General features: G+C 38.4%; 2 protein-coding genes across 2 annotated transcripts in view; one reads left to right on the forward strand and one right to left on the reverse strand.

The window, feature by feature from the left end:
* Window positions 1-14,312, forward strand: part of CDC73 (cell division cycle 73) — a 102,730-nt gene extending 88,418 nt beyond the window's left edge. Inside the window, exons 14-17 of the mRNA XM_068199548.1 lie at window positions 6,713-6,874; window positions 8,748-8,848; window positions 11,930-12,071; window positions 12,891-14,312. Of these exons, the coding sequence (XP_068055649.1) occupies window positions 6,713-6,874; window positions 8,748-8,848; window positions 11,930-12,071; window positions 12,891-12,927 (442 nt within the window). The 3' untranslated portion in view covers window positions 12,928-14,312. The remainder of the gene's footprint in view (window positions 1-6,712; window positions 6,875-8,747; window positions 8,849-11,929; window positions 12,072-12,890) is intronic.
* GLRX2 (glutaredoxin 2) overlaps window positions 1-21,266 on the reverse strand; it is a 140,796-nt gene that overhangs the window by 97,287 nt on the left and 22,243 nt on the right. The window lies entirely within an intron of this gene.

The raw sequence follows: 21,266 nt of genomic DNA on the forward strand, positions 1-21,266 counted from the left end.
GGAAGCAAAGGTTCTCTTCTTCTATTTCTTGACGCAAAAGTTCTCTCTCTCTGTTCAAGTCAGATCACAGCTTCTTGCAACATCTATATTCTCCAGTTCTCTTCTGAGCTGCGGATGAACGCTGCACCTCCCCATACGCTTTATGAATTACAGGGAAATGATCGGGTGTATAATATTCTCACCTTGGCTTGCAACAGCTTTTCAGCTCTGAAACCGAGCTGAAAAAAAGCTGAATCTCCTCTCCTTTTTTCCTCTGGGCTTCGGCCCCTCCTTCTTCACTGACCTTGGTGTCGCCCTGTTGTTTTCTTCACGTGCCTTCACCTTTCCTTTGCTCAGTCTCGGGGGGAGATTGGCGTCCAGAGATTGCTTTGTTCTCCGGTGGAATTTTTCAGCGCTGAAAAGGTTAATCCCGCCCGGGCCGTGCCTCGGGGACGTGGCTCGCTGTGCTCCGGCTGCTGGGGCTCCGCCGGCCGCTCCGGGCTCCTGCGCTCCGCCGCGATTTTCCGGCTGCAGAAATCGCGGCAGCTGCGCCGGGGGCGGGGAAGGGCGCGGGGGACACCACGACTTCTCTCTTCTCGAGAAAGCAGGAAGTAAGAAAGAGCTTTCTGTGGTTTTTTCCTTCTCAAATGTGATTTATGGAGGCGTGTCCAGCGTCTCTAATTGGCTTAGCAGTGTAGCACTTTTCAGAGCCAGCTAGCTATTGTTTCTGTCAGCTCTGAAGGAAGCTGTAATGCTTATCGTGGGGAAAGTCACTTCTGTGGCTGACCCTTTTCCCTCCTCACCAGAAATTCAATTAAGGCAAAGCCAGGACAATCGGTCTGTCATGTCTAAGTGCTTCTGGGCCAGGAGTCAGAGTTTTCAGCAGTCGTCTTGCCAAGGCCTGTCCCAAGAGGATGCTCGTATTTGGAGTGCAAGGAACATGATCCAGAACAAACTGAAAGGAAGCTTAAGGGTTCAAAGGACCACACTGTAGTTAGCCTGTGTGAAAGAGAAAGGGGAGCAGCGAGGTATGTTAATGAGTCAGAAGTGCAATAGCAGAATTCAGAAGAGCAAAATATTAATTTAGCCTTGACAGGTCTAGCACTCTTCTGAAAAATTTGCCACCTGGCCTGTATTTGTTTGCATTCAGATTTATGGAAGTACTTTGTTCAGGAACGGCTTCAGGGTTTGTTTTTAATGTTAAGGTATGCAGAGTGTAGAACTAGCCTTGATGTAGAGTGTGGTTGGTAGATATGTGATGGTTTTCCAAGGAAAGAAGACTTAGCTAACTTCTGCCTCCAAGTCAGCACATTCTTTAACTCATTCCCCACTTGCAGCTACATTTGACAGAAGAGCAGAGATTTCAGAGACTCCTTTGATTGCCACAAGTTGTGGGATAAAGAAATATTGTCCGGGTAGAAAAGACATACCTAAATAAATCTTCCCTCCCCTCCCCTTGCTGAGGAAGATGCAGGTAGGTTTGCATTTCTTGTATTCCTAGAGATAGTCAGCCTGCTTATGTTTGCCATCAGAGGGGATTGCTGATACAGCAGAGGGAGGAGAGATTTTTGCAGCTGGAAGGGTAAGAGCTCTTGCAGGGGAGACTGTGAAGAAATCTAGCAGAAGCCTGGGAGGATGATGCCCCTGTGGTGTGTGGGATATGGATATCCATGAGGAAACACAGTCTGTAAAGTGTGTGATCATAAAGAATGAGAATTTGGGTTTCATAAATCACCTTCTGTGATTCTGTCCATTTAAATGTTTCTTAAAACAAAATAAGGAAAAAAGTCAGCTGAAATAAAAGATCAAAAATAGAGATCAAAACTTACAATCATAGCTGGGAATACGTCTTTTAGGATACTTTTTGTCTACAATCCTGGATTTTTACTTTTTTTTTTAAGGAACTGGACTGAAATACATACTTTGGACATGAGAAAAATTATTTGTGGTATAATTGCCAGATATTTTAGGTTGGTGGTTGTAAAATAAACAGGAGATTCTTCATCCACTTCTGTGGTAGGACTTAAACTGAATTGCCAAGAACTGAGATAAACTTATTAATTATACCAAGATTTTTACTAAGCCTTTTTATAGCTCTGTAGTATATTAGTTTTTCATGCCAAATTTGGCTGACATTTGTATGATGCTTAGTATCTTACTTTATCACTTGTTAGGCTCTCTTTTAAGGTAGAGAATGTGGAAAGCAGGAAAACTAATGTATAGAAGGAAATACGTATGACAAACCCTAAGCATGGCACTAGTTAAAGATTATATTTTTAAGATATCTAATTTTTGTATTCAATATATTTGTTGCAACTTAGATTTTGAAGGGAGACATTTCTGTATGTGATTGTAATATATACAATTCACCTGCTAAATAACATGCAAATATTCTTGCTAAATTTTTTTGAAAGCTTACTTTTCTAAGGACCCAAGTACAACATAAAACGAAGAGTTTCTAAAATAGTAAAGAGATAAAGTATAAGTTAAAATCAGAGCTGCAATACATCCTGGTACGTTGTGACGCTTCTTCAAAATATTTTGTAGAATACATTTTATTCTTACTTACTATCTGAATGCAACACTGGATATCACAATTACTGTGTGAAATTGTGACTCAGTATTTGAGAATACCCGGAGTCAGGCTTTTCACAGGCAAGGCTTCTGCTTTGCACGGAGCCAAGTGAAGCAGGAATTCCATCAGGCAGATGAGAATGACTAAATGGTGATGATGTATTTTTATGATGATGATGCTCTTGCTTGTGATACATTTTACCATATGTGGCCAGGCAAGTCACTGGAAATTTATCCAGCTTTGATACCATGTGAAGTATCTGGGATAGATTCAGGTGTGATGTAAAAAAGCTTTCTTCTCTTGCAAAAATAGGTGTCTTAAAGCTTTTGATACTGTAATTTAACAGAAATACTGAGAGCTGGTAGAAATAAGTCTCCAGTTCTGAACACAATCAAATGTATATTGCCATGATCTCAGTTGTTGGTAAGTTGCCTTTTTCTCCTTTCATGCATTTTTCAGTGTGCCTGAGCTGGGGGCCAGAAAGTGCTGATCTGACCTCAGTGAAAGTGTTTTACAGACACTGCTGCCAGTGGATGTGGATGGTGTCTTACCAGTTACCTCCCACAATCTGATGGTGTTCAATTGCTTGCCTGTTACCTTAGGGAAGGGACCTGCTGCCTTTGCAAAGTGAGAGTGAACCATTTTTAATGTGGACAATGATTCTGGCAATTAACAGTGAGGGCTAATAATTTCCTACTCCTACTAGGGGCATAAAAGTGCATTCTGAGTAGATATGGATTTTTTTTTTTTTTTAATAGGGAATAATAATCTGGAGAAGCAGCAAGAAACTGTAAGCTCCTGCACACTCAGGTTTCAGAACTCGTTTCTGATGTTTAAAAAGCTGTCAAGTACAAATGTGTAGTTAAGCCATTGGATATAGTATTTATATAGTAATATTATAAATAATCTCCAAGAGAAGATGGGATTTTTGGTGCTTATTACTCAGTTTTCTTATGCTTGTGTTTTAGGTCTGGGTGGTGATGACATAGGCCATAAATACATTTATAATCATACAGTAATTTCCATTGATTCTCAGTTCTTGAGCACATGACTTTTACTGTGCTTACTGAGTCGATGATTCCCGGAAATGCAGGCATCGATTCCATAAACTTTCTGTAAGCTGTCCTTTATTCCTGTGCTCTGTGTGTTTGTCTGGATTTAAGTGCTTGCTTCAATGCTTGCCTTGTGACAGTTGTCTTCTCTGCTGTACCATTTGAATCTGCTCATTGATAGTTTGTCCTTAACAAGATATCTTTTTGTTGTGTCCTAGAGAATTGCACTCGAAAATTCAGATTCTTTTTTTCCCAGGAAATAAAACTGAAGCCATTGTCTAGAAGGGACATAACTGAGGCACAAGTGAATGGTGCCTCAGTGGCTGTAACACAGTTTCTAGCTGAAATGGGCAGAAACTGCCAAAAAGTAGTGTTGGAATGAATTCTTAAACACAGAAACATTTAAAGCAGAGAATGTGAGAAGACTCGGAGTGGTGAAGCTGTTAATCTGTAGCACAGCAATATTGCCTCTACTCTTCTGTGGCAGGGCTGCTTTGCTTTCCTGTTTCCATTTAAAATGTGTTTGCTTCTTCACATTTACAAATTAAATTTAAAATGTGACCTTTTAAATCCCTGTTCAGATGAATACTTGATTATCACTGTAATGTGTGTAGGGCTGTTTGTTTTTTATTTACATATTCTGTAAGAGTTTGTTCCTGTTTAATGTAGGGGATGGAGAATAACAAAATTCTTCTCAAGCTGCCCACTGCATTTTGGGTGACCCTGGCTTTTCCTATGAACACTGCCAGTTGGATAAAAGGTGTTTGAGGGCTTGTTTCTCTAATTTTTTTTTTTTAATTCATCTTCATTCTTTTCAGCCCAGATTCCTTTTGTTCTAATGGGTGATGAGAGACTCATTAGTAGTTTTCTTAAAAGCTGAAGGACCACCAGCAAATCCTCGTTTTAGGTTACAGAGTTTCCTATCAGTTATTGTTGCTAAAGCAAGGCCTGTGACATTGGCAGGACAAGCCATTAGGAGTGCTCATGATGAAGGTGCACCTTGCCTTGGAGTTTTTAAATTAGCAGATTGATCAGAACTACTTTAATTCTGGTGCCACACTGGGTGGCTTTTTCCAGTGCAGAACTCAGTTGAATGCCTCTGGGTAGAGTGCAATTGTATGTGTCAGTCTCTTGTGATGGATAAAATGTATGTAGATATGAACTGTTTGCTAATTACTTCAGTTATTAGGGAAATTATTCTTAACTTCTAAAAACATAAATTCTAGGAGGCCAGTGTGTACTTTTCTCCCAGTGTCCTGTACAGCTTTTTTGTCTGTATTTCCTTTAGAATGATGGTGTTTCACATGTACTAGATAGACAAGCATAGTTTAATTTATAGCTCCTCATTTAACACCTGTGATGCTTTCTCTGTATTTGCAGTTCTAGTCAGCTTTAATGCACCATTCATAGTTGTTTTTGCAGGTGTTGGGCTTTTTTTAATTTCCCAGTGCAGTTGTATCAATTGAATGCATTTGGACACACATTTCAGAAATTGCTTGTGACTTTGTTTCTGAAACACTGTTAAATCATGAGGAGTAAGAGGGGACATCATCTGTCACTTTACATTAGGAAAGTAAAACAGTATTTCTTGGAGGTTTTTTGACAATTTTCACCTGCTGCCTTAAAACATGTTTGCTTTTTTTTTTTTTTTGGGTTGGTCTTGCCCCCCCCCCGAAAATGCCATTTTCTCATTGAATATATTGTAAAAACTAGTGTTTTCAGATGGACTGAATAATGAACTTTTCTTCCTATTCTGTCTTGTGTTCTTTTTTCCTGTTTATCCAACAATAGGAAGTGCAGTCTGCCTGTTAAAGTAGATTCAAATTTGCTTTTTAGTATTCAAATAGAAATAAATTGAAGAGAACAAATAGAAATGCTGCAAACTACTTACCCAAAAAAATGTAGTAAACTGCTCAAAAGCACTATGTGCACTGTAATGAAGAGAAATGTTACCAGCTATGTACAGTGCTTTTCAAATGTACCACAAATCCTCCTGCTAACTACTGCAGTTAAGGGAAACAGAGTTTGATTTCCATCAGAAGCTTTGGCAGTGAAATGTCAGCAGCAGACAGGGTTGCAGTGCATCTGGGTGGTTCTGAATAGAATATTAGGACACAGGCCTGAACTCTGGTCTTGTGCTGACCTGGAAGATGCTGCTGGTCACATCAGCTTCCCTTTCCATGACACACTTCCAGTTCTGTGAGAGGCACAACTCTGTTACCTTTCTTTTCTCTACCTCAAAATCCACTGAAATTTAGCAGTAAAAAAGCCCACACTGCTCTCACATTTATTATGCCAGTTTTGAGACCTGTTCTGGGTGTTTTATTGTCACCATAAAGAGGAGGGCCTTGAAATGTGATTGCAGTTGTTTTTTTGAGGTGAGGGGGCTGAAAGATTAAGGATCTGTAATTAACTGGAGGAAGAAAAGCCATGTCACATCTTAGCCTTTATTTATGTCATATGGAGGTTATATATGACATGAGGGCCACATTATCTGGATTTTACAACCACTTATTCCATCACAGAATCTATTAAGAAAAAACCCTCAAAAAAACTGTAGTGTCATGCATCATAGTAACCAGATGAATCACTGATAATGTAAAATCATCATCCTCCAACAAAATAAAACCTCACTCAAAACCATTTTTGACCAAAAATTCCAGCTTTCTTGAGAAAATTCTTATTGGTAAGAATCCTGATGGCTCCAAGAGCTCTTAAAATTTGCTCCAGGAAGCATTTGGTTTAATGCCTAGCTTACCCTTGGTCGCTAAAAATAAGAGTTGCAGTCAGTTTGCAGGTTGTGGTCTGGCTCCTCATCTGCAGATGTATTGTGTGAGGCCCCAAATGTCTAAGAACGGGTCAAGCTGTATTTTTGAGGCACAGAGGACCTTTTAGTGACTGTTTTTATCATGAGGGCTTGTGAAATACTATTCTTACATTTTTTCGGTCTTCTGAATGAGTAGTGGTGGAGACTTGGGATCATGAGAACGAGGTGGCTTCAGTGGCTGCTGTCAGTAATGCCAAGCTCTGATAAAGCTGTTAGTTTTCCTGCTGATTCCATCAAGTAAATTGTCCTTTTCTACTGAGGGGTTTGTTATTCCCTAAGGTTTGTACCATCAGATGAGAAGAAGAAGCAGGGCTGTCAGCGAGAGAATGAGACTCTAATACAGAGGAGGAAGGACCAGATGCAGCCGGGGGGAACCACAGTCAGTGTCACTGTCCCTTACCGGGTCGTAGACCAACCTCTGAAACTCATGCCTCAAGACTGGTAAGAACATTTCTCCTTTACTCAATTTCTTACCCCGGACTGTGCAGAATTTGGAAACAATAAAATGCTCTGAAATCTACTGAAAAGTGAAGGTACAGATATAAGAGTCTTCATTTTATTAACTGTAAAAAAGTCTTCAGCTGAAAATAATATGAAACTAAATTAATCTAAAAGATCTTTAAAACTTGCAACACTTCATATTTTAACAGTGTGAGCAGCACAGTTAATATTATTGGGTTTGCCAGAAATGTTCCAGAAATTCTGATAGAAATGTTCATATTATTGTTCTAGTTTGTGGTAGTGTAACATGCAAGTCACTGAACCTTGATATGCAAGAAGACAGTTCATATTATTGGGCTTGCCAGAAATGTTCCAGAAATTCCAATAGAAATGTTCATATTATTGTTCTGGTTTGTGGTAGTGTAATGTACAAGTCACTGAACCTTGATATGCAAGAAAATCCCTCCTCTCCTGTGTGCTTTCTGAGGGAGAGTCTCTTGGGAAGATACTTTTGCAGGCCATCAGCACCTGACATGCCATCTTTTTTAATAGCTAAAGAAAGGAGATACATCAGACAGTAAAGACTGAGCTGTGATTCCAGTATTGGAACTAGTGGAATTTTACTTCTGAAGGAAGAGCCCTAGTTGCAGAAAGGAAATTGTAGATAGTTTTTACTTTGATGAAAAAGCTGAAAAGGGATTATTTGGTCTGTAGCCTATTTTTCAAGGCTATAAAAAATAGCTCTCTTTGAACAGAAAAACTCTGGAGAAGTGTTTTTATTGTTGTTTGACATCTTTTTGTTATTTGATGACGTGCATTATTTACTTCTTCCTCACAAGTGAGAAGATCTGGGATGTGGACAATGACATATTTGGTGGTTTTGTCATTTCCAAATTAGATTTTAATGGAGAGGAATACTTTGAAAAGGGTCTGTTCCTAGATCAATTATTCTCTGTATTTAGAACTTGAATTAATCAGAAATCAGTGGATTTAAAATTCTGAATATTAAATAGCACTTAATAGCACTTGTTTAATGATCAAACCTTTAAGAACCATCTAAACTACTTTCTAAAGTAATTCTGACCGAAGATGTGAAGTGGTGTGGGGTGTTTTACCCAAAGAAACCATTATAAAACCTGCAAAAAAATAACCCCAGACCACAAAACTTCACCTTGATTATTCTTTTTTTTTGGGATTTAGTAGATTTAATGATAGATTAAATTTGGGGATTAGATTAGAGAGGTAATTCTTTGTTGTGGTAGGTAAGAACTGTGGTTGGATGATGTAAAAGTTCAAGAGTAAGATCGACCATATATGGGGAGGTCATTTATTCTCAAAGGTGGGGTTTTTAAAATTTTACTAATGCAAAAGCTTAATCTTAATCACAAATTTATTTTCTTAGACCACAGGTAAGGTTGTGTACTCTTAAAATAGCTGAAATGTCACTTTGCAGAAATTTAGCAGCTGATGCTTCTCATTAATTTTCAGCCTGGAAGTCAGCAATGTTGAGAAATAAGGCTTTTAAATCTGCACATCTCAGTTTAAAGTGCCGTTTGCAGAAGATTATCTCTGGAAATGTTGGAGCACTTTTCAAAAGCAAATTAATGATGACCACAAATAAACACTGCCTTCTAAAAATTGTAACCTGAGAAACTGAGCTGCCTTCTGCAGAGGGACAGGGCTGAAAGCCCAGAGGAATCACAGGAATGATCTTTTTTCTTTACAAGAGGGAAAGCAATCGTGGTTGTTAAATGTGCTCTCCTGCTCCATAAAAGAAGCAGCTTGCTAAGGCACACTGCCTGTTTAGGACAGCAGGTGACTGAAATGTCCCAGGCCATGCCCATGCCCATGTCCCTCCCTCTGTGTGTTCCAGGGACCGCGTGGTGGCTGTGTTTGTCCAGGGGCCTGCCTGGCAGTTCAAGGGCTGGCCTTGGCTCCTGCCGGATGGATCTCCTGTCGATATCTTTGCAAAAAGTAAGGGATTGGTTTTGTTCCTTGGTTTGGGGTTTGTTGTTGTGCTTGGGGTTTCTTGTAGGGTGTTTATGCTCATGACAGAGTGCTGCCAAAGTGCTGTTGGGTGCAGGTGGCTGAGCAGACTTTGGGCTTTGGGCTCCTCACGATGGCAGATATTCCCATGCCCTTTGTGGTTGTTCTGCTCTGATCTGTGGAAGCTCATGGAAAGAGCTGTCAGCTGCAAGAGTCACAAATAGGTGGTGTACAAATCTGCTTTCCAGTCTTCTAAAAAGGTGAACAGACAATGCATAGATACAATTCATAGATACAGGTTTGCAGGCTGGCTGCACATTCTAGTGCTATTTTGAAGAGAGGATTCATCACCTAGTGAACCACTAAGAAAGTGTTGAAAATATGATCTGGTGTCTGACAAAAACTTCAGAGTTTTCAAAAGCTGAAGTTTCCAGTGAGCTAGATGTTAGCATTGTATAGATCTGAACAGGTTTTTTGGGTCCCCACAACTGGGGTGCTTTGAGGCACTTCTGGCACAGTTCACCCATCTGACAGAGAGGTGGGCCATAGTATCTACGGAATCTGTCAGCTTCTCTTTGTTGTTTCAGTTTGGAGTTGCCTTAGAAAACAGGCCTTTTGATGGTGTCCTGTGGTTTCAGATATAGACATAACCAACACATACATGCACAAAAAAACCCAGGCAACAGACCCAAACCCACCTTAGTTCAGTTCTGTCATCTTGCAATCAGTGTGATGAGGAAACAGGTTTGATCAGGTTTTGTGTGTGCCCCTCTTTGGTATGTGACATAGAATCTGGAAAGACAGTGCTACTTTGGTGAGCAGCAAGGAAAAAACTCAAGGGTGGAACAGAAAGCTAAGGATGAGTCTGTGAACAAGAGAATAGAATGAGTCAGTTAAAGGGGGATTGAGAAAGAGCAGGGAAAGAGAAAAAGAGCCTGAAAGTCATTGTGAAAGTAAAACTGTGCCACAGGAGAGAGTTTAACAAAAGAGACTAATGAAAGAAGGAAATAGCACTTCAAAATAAAGATACTGAGAAAATGGCAATTGTGAAAAGCAAAGCCAAGAAAAATGCAGTGAAATATTGAAGCTCTAGCTAGCAGTTACATGCTGCTTCCTATTAATTTTATCATTTTTATATGTACGTATATGGAGGGCCATAGGAATTGTTCTGACTTGCTTTGACATTCCTGGTCTCCACATGCCAAAAGATCACAGCCTGCACAGTTCCAGGTGCAGGTGTCCAAATTCTTACATTTTCCAAGGGAAAAAGGGTTATCTGGTCTTAATTCACACATTGAAATTAATCTTCAATTTAGAAATGCATTCCATTCCTTCAAAGCATGGTATTCTAAAAATATTTTCCTGATAAAGTGCATTTCCAGAACTTTCCCCAATGACTTTACTCATGCTTTAAATGAAAACAGGTAAATGAAGGGAGCACAGACAGCATCAGTCCAGTTTTATGTATCTATTTTTTTCTGAAGCTATTGTTTTGCTATATTTATAGTGTTCAGTAGTCTTCACAAATGTGGTTTCTGGGATTTGCAGCTGTCCATTGTTTCATCTGCAGTTTGCATTTCTTCTTCTCTGTCTCTGGGTCTGTTAGTGGTCCATCTGTGCTTACCAAGTATTGAAGGCTGTCACTTGGAAAACAAGCAGGTAGCTTACCAGAAAGTACTCCTCAATAAAATGTCTACCGGGCCAGAGCCTGCCAAACTGGTTTTATTGGAGCAATTGCTTTGTCCCAGAATATTTCATTAGCTGAGTCTCTAAAACTGTGCTCCTTAGTTTTACTTATGCATGGTGTCCTGACTGTTTCATATTCATGTACCAAACCAGCCTAATTTCACATTTACAAGGGAATGTTTGTGATGAAGTTTTGAATGCTGTCAGTTTCATGAGCAAATATTTCATTTTGACTACCACTTTAGAGGTGTTCCTCCCAGAGCACATCAGTGAGCTTTAATAGTGATTTGTTTCAGGTTCAGAAGTGGATCCTCTTGTGCTTAATAACATTTAACTTGAATGCAGAGACTCTGTCAGGTGTTGATGGAATTTTCTGTAAATGCATGCCCCTGGTATATCTTTATTTGTTTTTTCTGAAGTTAAATTAATACATGCAACAATATATAGTGGAGATAATGTATATGTATTCTTAATCACAAAGCCTGGAAATTTAGCTGGCAGAGATAAAAGTCAGACGATCATTTCTTTAGTTTGTCAACAAAAAAAAAAAAGCTAATTTCACATACCAGCCTTCTAGGAAGTTCCCAAATGGATCTGGAAAAGATAACTGATTTTGTGGAAAACAAAGTTAAGAGTGTGGTATCCAAAGAAGGTACAACCATGGCATTAAAAATAACTAGTTTCCACAAGACTGATGGCTTGTTTTACTTTTCCACTACGACTAAAATCATCAGATTGCCTTTCCAGATAGGAATTGTACAAGGCTTAAATACGTTGGTTTTAATGCTCACTGTGTAAATGCTTAGGCTTTACCTAATTCACATGTGACAATACTTCCCAAGAGAAAAAATAAGAGTTAATATTTTACCATTTTTAACTGAGTACTAGATCAGGGGAAATTGGCAGTTACTAAATTTCTCAGAACTCTTTATGCAGCATTTGGGGGTTACACTGGCATTCTACTGTCAATCTTCTACAGATTCTTTTAGGAGACAGCCAGGCTTCCTACTCATAGGTCTCAGAAATACCTTTTTGATTATTATTTTTAATTGTTTGACAGCTCAGAGATTTTCCAAAAGAACTTCTTTGTCTCTCAAAGAGAATGTACTTGTTGGCAGTGTGTTTCTGCTATTCCCTTGGAATCTGTGCATCTAAAAGTAGGGGCTGCCCTTTCCCTTCACCCAGGAATAGCCTGAGAGCCATTGACCTCTATATTTAACTGTGCCCTTTAGTGAGTAGTTGACTTCTTTGGATTATTGGCTTGTTAATTTTACTCTCAGGCTTCATTCTGAAAAAGGAAGAGTGGGGTGGGAATTCTCTTTGACCAATAAAGAAACACTAAAGTCTTCATGTTTGTACCAAATGCTCTCCTGTTTGCTGTAGTTAAAGCTTTTCATCTCAAATACGATGAAGTGCGCCTGGATCCCAACGTACAGAAATGGGATGTAACAGTGTTAGAACTCAGCTACCACAAAAGACACTTGGACAGGCCAGTGTTCCTACGCTTCTGGGAAACTTTGGACAGGTATGGTTCCTGCTGGAAGTCCTTGATGTTCATGCGTGTGTGGTTTTGGTGGGAATTAAAAGTTCTGGCAGCCAGGGAATTGTTTACAACTTGGATATCTGAACAATGTTTTATCTTGGAAATACTGCTTGTTTTGATTTTCCCTGATGGTACAGTTAATAAAATGTAGTAGTATATGTTTACAGACTGTAAGTAATAATCTCCAAAGTGTGGATTTAAAGGAAGGGTAGTTACCATTAATCATTGATTAGTCCCATGATTCCCCACCTTCTGACTGATTCTCTGGGTCAGAACCCTCCTGAAGGTGAAGTTCACTGCAATACCTTGTTCATGTTGGAGAGAAGAAACTTTATTAGCATGAAGCAGTTGAAGTAATATTGAGGGAGGGGAGAAGCCCATGCATTTCATGAATGTTTAATTTTTTCATGTTGATTCACAGTGAACTGCTTGAATGATTGAGTGAAAAAGAAAAATCCCGTGTGAATTGTCAAAATAATTCCAATTATCAAACTTTCCATGGCTTTCTATTTAAAAGCCTGAGATGAACAATATATCTGAACTCCCAGAATGAACTAGTTGAGTGTCTTTACAAGAGTCTTTCAATGTTTCAAAGGAAAGCTGAGTTTTCTTTGAGGCAAGGCTGTAGCTGGCTGTTATTTAGTGGGACAAAGCCTGTACGTAACACATTGCATCTCTTTGGCAACTTTCTAATTCCCTAAGAATTCTCTTTTAACAATGCCTATGTGTTTTATTCCTGCAAGTAATATTCTTATAAATGCCACAAGGGTAGTAATGCTGTCTTCTGTTAATTTTTTTCAGGTATATGGTAAAGCACAAATCTCACTTGAGATTCTAAATCCTTCAGCTGCCATTTATTTCCTGAAGTATGGATTGAAAAAAATGGAAGGGGCTCCAGTTTGGAGACCAGAGCTCGCACTATATATGTCAAGAACTTTACAAATGAGGAAGGGTCACAGTTTAAACTTTTTATAAAATCTTATTTGGATGATTCATGCTATGGCAGGTTGATACCTGTTGTTATTCAGAAGCAAAGGGGTTTTGCTTAAAACTATTTTTTTAATGTTGTTAGCCTTCTAGTCTGCAATCCAAATTGTATATTTTGATAGCAGCAGTTTCTTCTCTGTTTTGTTAAATTAGCCACATTTTTAAATAATGTGTTTTGTTCCCAGGTAGATGATAGCTGGATCTCCACGGCAGGTTCCCCGTGTGTGTGTGCGTGTGTGCGTGTGCGCACGGGTGTGTGTAAATAAATGTGTGCGTGTGTCTATAGATATGGTGTACAAAAAATTATAGACACACTGATGCACATGTAGATGTTTCCAGGCTTTCTAAACCACTTAGCTTCTGAGCTTAGTTTGGGGTTTCTTTGCTTACTGTTTCATTTACTGAAAATATTTTGTTGTGAATGATATTACATTTTAGTCAATAGGACTTGCAAACTGAGCAAAGTGAAAGTTGTTTTTGATAAATCAAAATGTCAGCCTCTATATGTATATTCTGTCAGTCTTTGTTGAAAAAGGGAAGATCAAAAATCTATTAACTCTTTTTTTGGATTTGTAATGTCCCAGTTTACTAAATCTTTAAAATTTATTATAGGCATACCTTCAAGTCATGGTAACTCTAAATTGCCATTCTTCACACACGTCTCTTTCTTTAAACTGAAAGTATGCATGTGTACATTCCCATCTAGCAAATACCTTTGCATATGAGTCTAAATGTTACCTAGATGAAATGATAAATAGAGGAGGAGAGAGTTGGATTCTTTTATTTCCTGGAACAGCCACCACAAGGAATGAAGAATTTTAACTTCTTTGCATTTATACCTCTAATACTATTTACTCGTGACAAAAGTAGCCCAGACTGTCAACAGGAGTTGTAATTTTCTGAGCTGAGTGGCTAATATGGCCTCCTAAGAGTCCTGCATTGGAATGGAAAATCAGCCTTCTCCAATTACCAAAGAACCGATTTGCTTCATGTACGGTGAGGCCGGAGGATCCTGGTATTTGTACCAATTTACAGCATCTCTGTATCTATGGAATAACATTAAGTTGATGTTGCATACCAGTGAATGTAGAGAATGATCAAATACTGTAACACCTGCATGATTTTTTTTCTGGGATAGAAAATACATGTTTATATTCCTGTTCTTGAAATTCCAAACCATGTTTTTTTAATATACTTTACATTTAAGGTTTGACAAAAATAAAATGTTCTACCTATTCTGTTTTGGTTTTTGTTTGATGTTAACTTCACTTTTAATAAAACCCAAAGTCACATATCTGTAAGAGGTTTTTAAAACGATGTCTTAAGTTTATGAGGACTGTGAGGTCTGACTTAATTGTATGTTTCCATCCCTGCTGTATTGAGACTGTAGTTTCAAATGGTCTTAATGGAACTGTAAAAACTCAAACCACCAAAACACCCCTCCATGAGTTTCAAGATTGGAAGCAGCTGACCCTGGATTTTGGAACGGATTCAGCGTGGTGACTGAGAAGACTGTGCACTACAGAACTACTGGGATGTTTCCTGTTTGTGTGGGCAGTTGGGCAGTACCCTGTTACCATGTTTTCCCTGTACTTAAGCTTATTAGAAATGTGTCCATGTCATACTAGAGCTGGCTGAAACATTCAGTACTTGGTTTTAACCTGTACTGTACAGAGCAAAGCTGTAATGGCTTCTTCCAACATAGCAGCTGCTACCATGTGGTAGCAACTTACAGTTCATTTCTGCTTCAAACAGTGAGATATCATGTATACTTTTTTAAACTTGAGCATTTCCAATTAGAAATGTCATTTTTTTCAGACTTAATAAGTATGCCTGTGCTGTTTTAAAGAGACTTCTAGGCAATCAGCTTGAAAAGCAAATTTTGGACAACTATGTGCTTCACATGCAGTGTGATATGCAGACCATAGAGTGGGTTTGCAATAGGCAAGGGACAGTTATCTTTTCTGTATCCTGTACTTCACTTGTGTTTTCAATGCAGGTGTAATTCCAGCTCCAGTATTGTATACAGGAGATGGCTTGATTTAGATGGAGATTGATGTATTTATTGGCAGTTAACTCTGAAACTACTGAAGCTACACAGATGTGGAATGGGCAGAAGAGCAATATCCATGAAATCTGTGTGACCTGTGTTTGTTTTTATGGGTTGAGGACAGACCTTTAATGTCTTAAAATTTTGTACTGGCAAGCAGTTTGTGACTCAAGTTATACAATATGTATTTGTGAAGGAGCTGGCACCTGATTGTGCATATTTTTGTCAGTCATAAAAGTAGCGATGTTTATAAAATGAGCCATTTTGCAATCAGATTCCTGCTGACATTATTGGAAGTTTAATTAGGTTGTCAGAATAGCATTCCTGCTGCCTTCATAAATAACTGCACATAGATTATGAAACTACTTGGACTTAAAAATTTAGCCTTACAGCAGCATTTTGCAACACAGCTGGAATTTTAGACACTTATGTTATGCTTAATTTGTCTGCACGTTAATGTAGAGTAATAAAGGAAACTGATACTAAGAAGTGGGGAGCTGGAGAAGCAGACATCTGTTTTACTGAGCAAATTCGACCCACTACTTAGAGGTGTATAAAGTGTGTAAATTGTATTCAATTAAAATGTACAACTATAGCTGAGCTACTTCCCTGACTGCAGTTTATTGAACAATAGAGTGACACGAGCATGAGAACCAGATACCAAATTGGCTGTTCCTGTTACACACCTTCAGTGTCATAACTGCACTGCTTCATGAGGATGACATGAGTGAGATGAAGCATGGTAAGTTGAGAACTGGTTTGAAGTCTGTGATTAGGCTCACATACTATCAGCAGGTGATTATTGCTTTTTGTAACAGGGTTAGTGGGGCCAGTAGTTGTACCTGAAGTAATGATTTTATATTAAAAACTAAAATACCTGTGATTTATACTATCTGAGCTTTTCAATGTTAGTCTGAACAAAGCAGACGAAAGGGGAGATGTTTTGTAGGATAAAGTAGGGCAACTGCAGGGACTTGCATACCTGAAGAAATTGCAGATCAGCATCCTCAGCTGAGTAGGCTCAGCTATTTAGCTATTACCTGGAAATTTTTGTAGGAAGATGGTTTTACAAATAGGTACTAAAGTCAGTGCTTGAGCTAGACAATTTATGGAACTGTTCTGCAATGCTGTAAACCTTTTTATTTCTGAATTCAGAAGAAAATGTAGAAGAAGAAAATGTAGCAAATTGTGTGCTAAGTTGCCCTACATCATAAGTTAAACTATTATGTTATATTTGACAGCAAATTTGAAACAGCAAATTTGTTTTTGGCTTTCATTTGCTGTGCAGTTGGTGTATAAAATATTGCCATTCTCTACAGGGACGTGAAAAAGTAAGTTTTATTAGTACAGCCTTTATTCTTTTGCTGGTGAAATATGCACTTAGTTGCTAATTCTTGCAAACACTATACCAGAAAAGAAAAAAAAGCTGATCAAAATTAATGGCTTAGAGGTTTTAAAATTTAATGTCATGAATGCATTTTAATTCAAAAGCCATAACTAATGCCAAGTACTTTATTAGAGCAATGTGTTCATGAAAAATTAAAATCCCTGCCTGAAGAAACTGCTGGCCAAGTAGGTTACAGTTCAGCTAATGTGTGGAAAAATGTACCACAAACTGGAATCTCCAAATGTCATATCCGGAGTTGCTCATTTGTAACAAATGGATTTTTTCTGAGAGGTGGCAGTTCTGCTTCCTTTGCCAGCAGTTGCATACTTCACTCACAGTTGTGTCGTTTCCTGTCTTAGGTTTGGGTTTGCGTTGAGACTGCACAACACGAGGGTTCTGAGGCAGGGACAGAAAACAGATCACTGAGGATGGAGTTGTTGGAGTGGAGCTCAGGCACTTGGCAAGGATAATGATGGTGTCTGAATGGGACTGTGATCCAGTGGCTAACAACTGGTGTTCCTTGTGGAACCTTCCGACTCAGCACATTCTCTGGTTGCTCAGCTGTCATTGACTTCTCTCAGGATCATTCTCAGTGGTGATGCTATCAGAGGGCAGGTTTGAGAATGAGATTTAATCCAGCACAGCCTGTTGGTGGGTAGTACACAGTGGCAGGCCATACATCCAGATTTTTACTGTGCTCATTTTTCTTTAAACAAGAATTTTCTAATTTTTAAAATAGGAATGCAAATGCAAAGAACAATTTCAAGTGTTTCAAACTTTATTGCAGATACTAGTTCACTTTTAAAAATGAAAGATATGAGGTGGTACAGAAAATCTGTAAGAAAAATGACTTAGTGTCTGTTTTTTATTTCCATCTGTAAATTCTTTTAGTGTATTTCAAATGCAGAAAAACTGTTTACTTGCAAGGTTCCTGCATGTATCACTGGAAACTGTCAGAGGTAAATCTTCAGCTGCAGTTACTTGAAAGTTTGTAGGTTTTATGAATGTGTGGGTTATAAGTTCTGGCCTGTGTCAGTGGGCCCAAATTTAATAGTGGTTTTGAAGGTTAAAATTCAGATGAAATCTCAAAAGAACCCTATGGGAACAGCTGCTATTGAATGACAGAGAAAAGAAACTTTCCGTGCAAATAACCTTTAAACTATAACATAACTGTCATAAACTTGTGTTTAATAGACTGTTAAATTTAAAGTTTTGGAAATATCTTGTCACATGACCTATTAAGATCTGAACTATATTAATGTTGTTTTTTACAGAGTTATCGTTCAGTATTAGCTCAGGTCCAACTTTTGAAAATTCCTAGGAAAAATATCTTGTGGACTTTAAAAGGAGGGATGTCTTTCTAATTGCAACAGTCAACTTAGCCCTGAAAGAAGAAACAAAGCATGTTTCTCATATTCCTATCAGTTAAGACCAAACTTGTAGTTTTGTAACACTGAATGTATTTTTATTGGTGAAATAGGATGTTAAAAATACCTTAAAGAAACAGCTTCTAATGTTTCATTTGTTCCTTCCCTCTTGAAATCCTTTCCAGAGACCTATCCAGCCACCCTTCTGCTTCCCTGACTTGTTCTTCCTGCTTCTTTCTGCCAAACTGGGACTGTTCCCTAACCCACAGTCTTTTTATGTAAAGCACACCACTAGGAATTATTCTTTTGCCCTATCAAGGCACAGATGGGGCAGTGGAAGCACAAGAAGCACAAACTTCTCCCTATTGTGTCTTAAAGCTGTTTACAAACTAAAAAACCCCGAGCAAACAAAAACCTCAAAACTGGTAAAATGCATGTATGACCTACTGAATATTTCATCCTGCTTCTTTCTAGTTTAGTTTTGATGTGGAGCAATGAAGCTTTGAAGTTTTGAACATGAAAATACCAAAGGCATACTAGTTGTTAGTATTTCCTTAATTACTGGTATGTTGCTAATTATTCTCCAAGGACCTTTAACTGCAGAGTTCTTCCTGTTACTGCAGATTAGTCTAAGGTACAGAATGATTATCCTGAGCTCCACTGAGTCATTCTTGACCTGAGACTGAGTGAAATCTAAATACTTAATTACCTGACAGCCTTTGTTCACAGCTGGCACAGGGTTGAGGAGCATCACACTTGTTTTGTTACTGATTTTGTGAGACAGATTAAAAAAAATTATGAGCAGTGAAAAACTAAAAGTTTGATACTTGTGGTTTTCCAGGGCTAGGAGTTACCAGCAGATTTTGCAGCATGCCCTTAAAAAGTTCAGATGGTCACAGAAAAATAGGGTGTAGCTGAACAGCACCTCACCAGCTGTCTGTGTCTGTAGTGGGACATCTGGGCTGAACCCCTCCTCAGCTGAAGTGTCCATACTTGGATTGCAAGTTCCACTGGAGACAGGGCATCTTTTTAGTCTGTAATAAAGCTTGTAGGAAAGAGCCCATGTTTTATGCACAATGGAAGCAATTAGTCTGGTTGCTGAAAAGTTGCTAAAAAGGTAACAATGGGATTGAAGATTAAAGCCAAAACAACCGAAAAAAATTAAAAACAACCCCACAACCTGCAGAAACTACCCAACAACAAAATCAAATTAACAAAAACACCAGCAAACCCAAACAACCTAGAAATTACTAAACTGAAATACATTTGGAACAATGCATTGTGAAGTCTGTATATAACAAATTTATTCCGTGTAGATTAATGCCCTAAATTGTGTTCCAAATAATCTTGTTTTAACTTTGTCAAGTTAACTGATCCACAAATTTACTCACTGGTGTAAAATTCCTCTTGAATTTTATTTTCCCTTCATGTTGGATTTTTCTGGCTTTGGTCAGTAGCTATTGGTCTGTTCATCTTGCCTTTTCTTTCACCCAAATATCAAGGCAGCTGGATGATCTTGTAAGTACAGAATTAGGTAAATAAAAAAAATAACAGTTAATTTTGTGTTTATGTGCATGTATGTATATTACTGTTCTACAGAGAAATGTGCATCCATCATGATGTACATTGTCATTTTTTATAGAATGACTTCTGTAATGTATCAAAATTAAAGTGTGGGGTTCTCCATATGTTAATTCCTTTCAGAACACTTGGCCATACAGCAGGAGATAATAATCAGTACCTTAACTAAGCTATATAAGAAATCATAGGTAAGGAGAACTCTGCATTTAGTAATTTGCCTCTCAGGGGCTTGTTTTTACACTGATACAGACTGAAGGTTATTTCCAAGAGCAATAAATAGCCTTTGAGAATTTCAGGATAATAAAATCTGCCAGAAGTCTTCGAAATGCATGGAATGTGTCAGGGATTTACCCATTTGATATGAGATGTGAAATGTCAAGCAGGTGTCTTCAAAACATTCTCATCTCTCACATGTCAAGTCTGCAGAATGGTAATAAATTCACCATCACTGGCCCTACAATTCTTTGGGCAATGTATTTTTAATGCTTTCCTCTTATACCTGGAAATTGTGATTGGTACTGGTTTTTTTTCTGGGATTAATACCTTCAGGTGTGTTACCAGTCACATCAGAGGAGGGGGCAGGCATTTTGTAACATTTTCTAATTTTTATCTCCTAAAATAACCAGTATCTCTTGAAACAGGAGTTTCAGTCTAGTCCAGTGCAGATAGCAGTGTGTCTGGGAAGAGTTGCTTAATTGAAAAACAGGAAAATAAATGGGTTGTGGTCATTGCTTGATTTAGGGAGCACAGCAACCCCAATGTTTAGGAAGTCATCATTCCCACACTGTCTCAACCCGTAGCTAGTTTTTCTTACCTCCTGCCCAGTGCTATTTCACAGCATTTACTTCCCATTGTTCTCTGAGTCTCTCTCATCTTTGTACTGTATTGCAGTACCTGCCCACTTTCTGTAAAAATAACTCAGCTGGCCAGAACTATATTGCTAACCTTATAAACGGTCATGGGCCATCTCATATCCGTGTCAAATGTTTTTCTATAGTAATAAAAGATGATATAAAGTTTATATCTGAAATCCAGAGATAAATGTCTGGTTTTCTTTAATGCAGCTCTTAATGTTCCGTGCCACACTTAGCAATGCAGTGGATGGCATTGTCTGCAGACTAAAAGACTCCTTAAAACCAGTAATAACCTTGAAGCTTTTAGCATCCAGACAGAGAAATGGGGGTTCTGCTGTGTCATAAAATGATGATAAGGTGAGGAGGTTCAGGACCATCAAAGGAGTCGTATTTCTACAATGCCCACAGGCAGTCATGATTTATCATAGCTTAACTTTATTTTGCTGTGGGTTTATGCTCTGGAGGTTAGATGAAGTCATCAGTAGATTCTCTGTAATATGTCAGAAAAAGTCTATATGTGAACTTTTAGGTTAAGATTTACAAGCTAAAAAATTACACATTTTTTTCATCATGCCATTGCCTTTATTAGAACGTGCAACTGAAACCATCTTAATGAAAGGGTTGTCTGACTCAGCTAACTATTGCATCCTTCTCCCTGGTAAGCTAGCTGACCCTGCATAACATAATTTAGGTCATGAGGTTAATTGACACAGCTTTTACATTAGCTGAATATGGAGCTAATAACTGCTAAAGACAGCAGTTTTTCTATTATTGGAAATTGATCACAATGTAAAAAAATTCATTAAGTATTTTGATGTTAGGAGAAAGCTGCAGGTCCTCAGCACTGTCAGGAAGCAGCTGCTTGCATGGGACCACATTTATTTTGCATCAGCAATGCCATGGCTTGACTGATACAAATGACGTAAAGCACTCATTTTGAGGTGGATTACT

Source organism: Anomalospiza imberbis, chromosome 9 (genome assembly GCF_031753505.1).
Source record: "Anomalospiza imberbis isolate Cuckoo-Finch-1a 21T00152 chromosome 9, ASM3175350v1, whole genome shotgun sequence".
NCBI classification, from domain to species: domain Eukaryota; kingdom Metazoa; phylum Chordata; class Aves; order Passeriformes; family Viduidae; genus Anomalospiza; species Anomalospiza imberbis.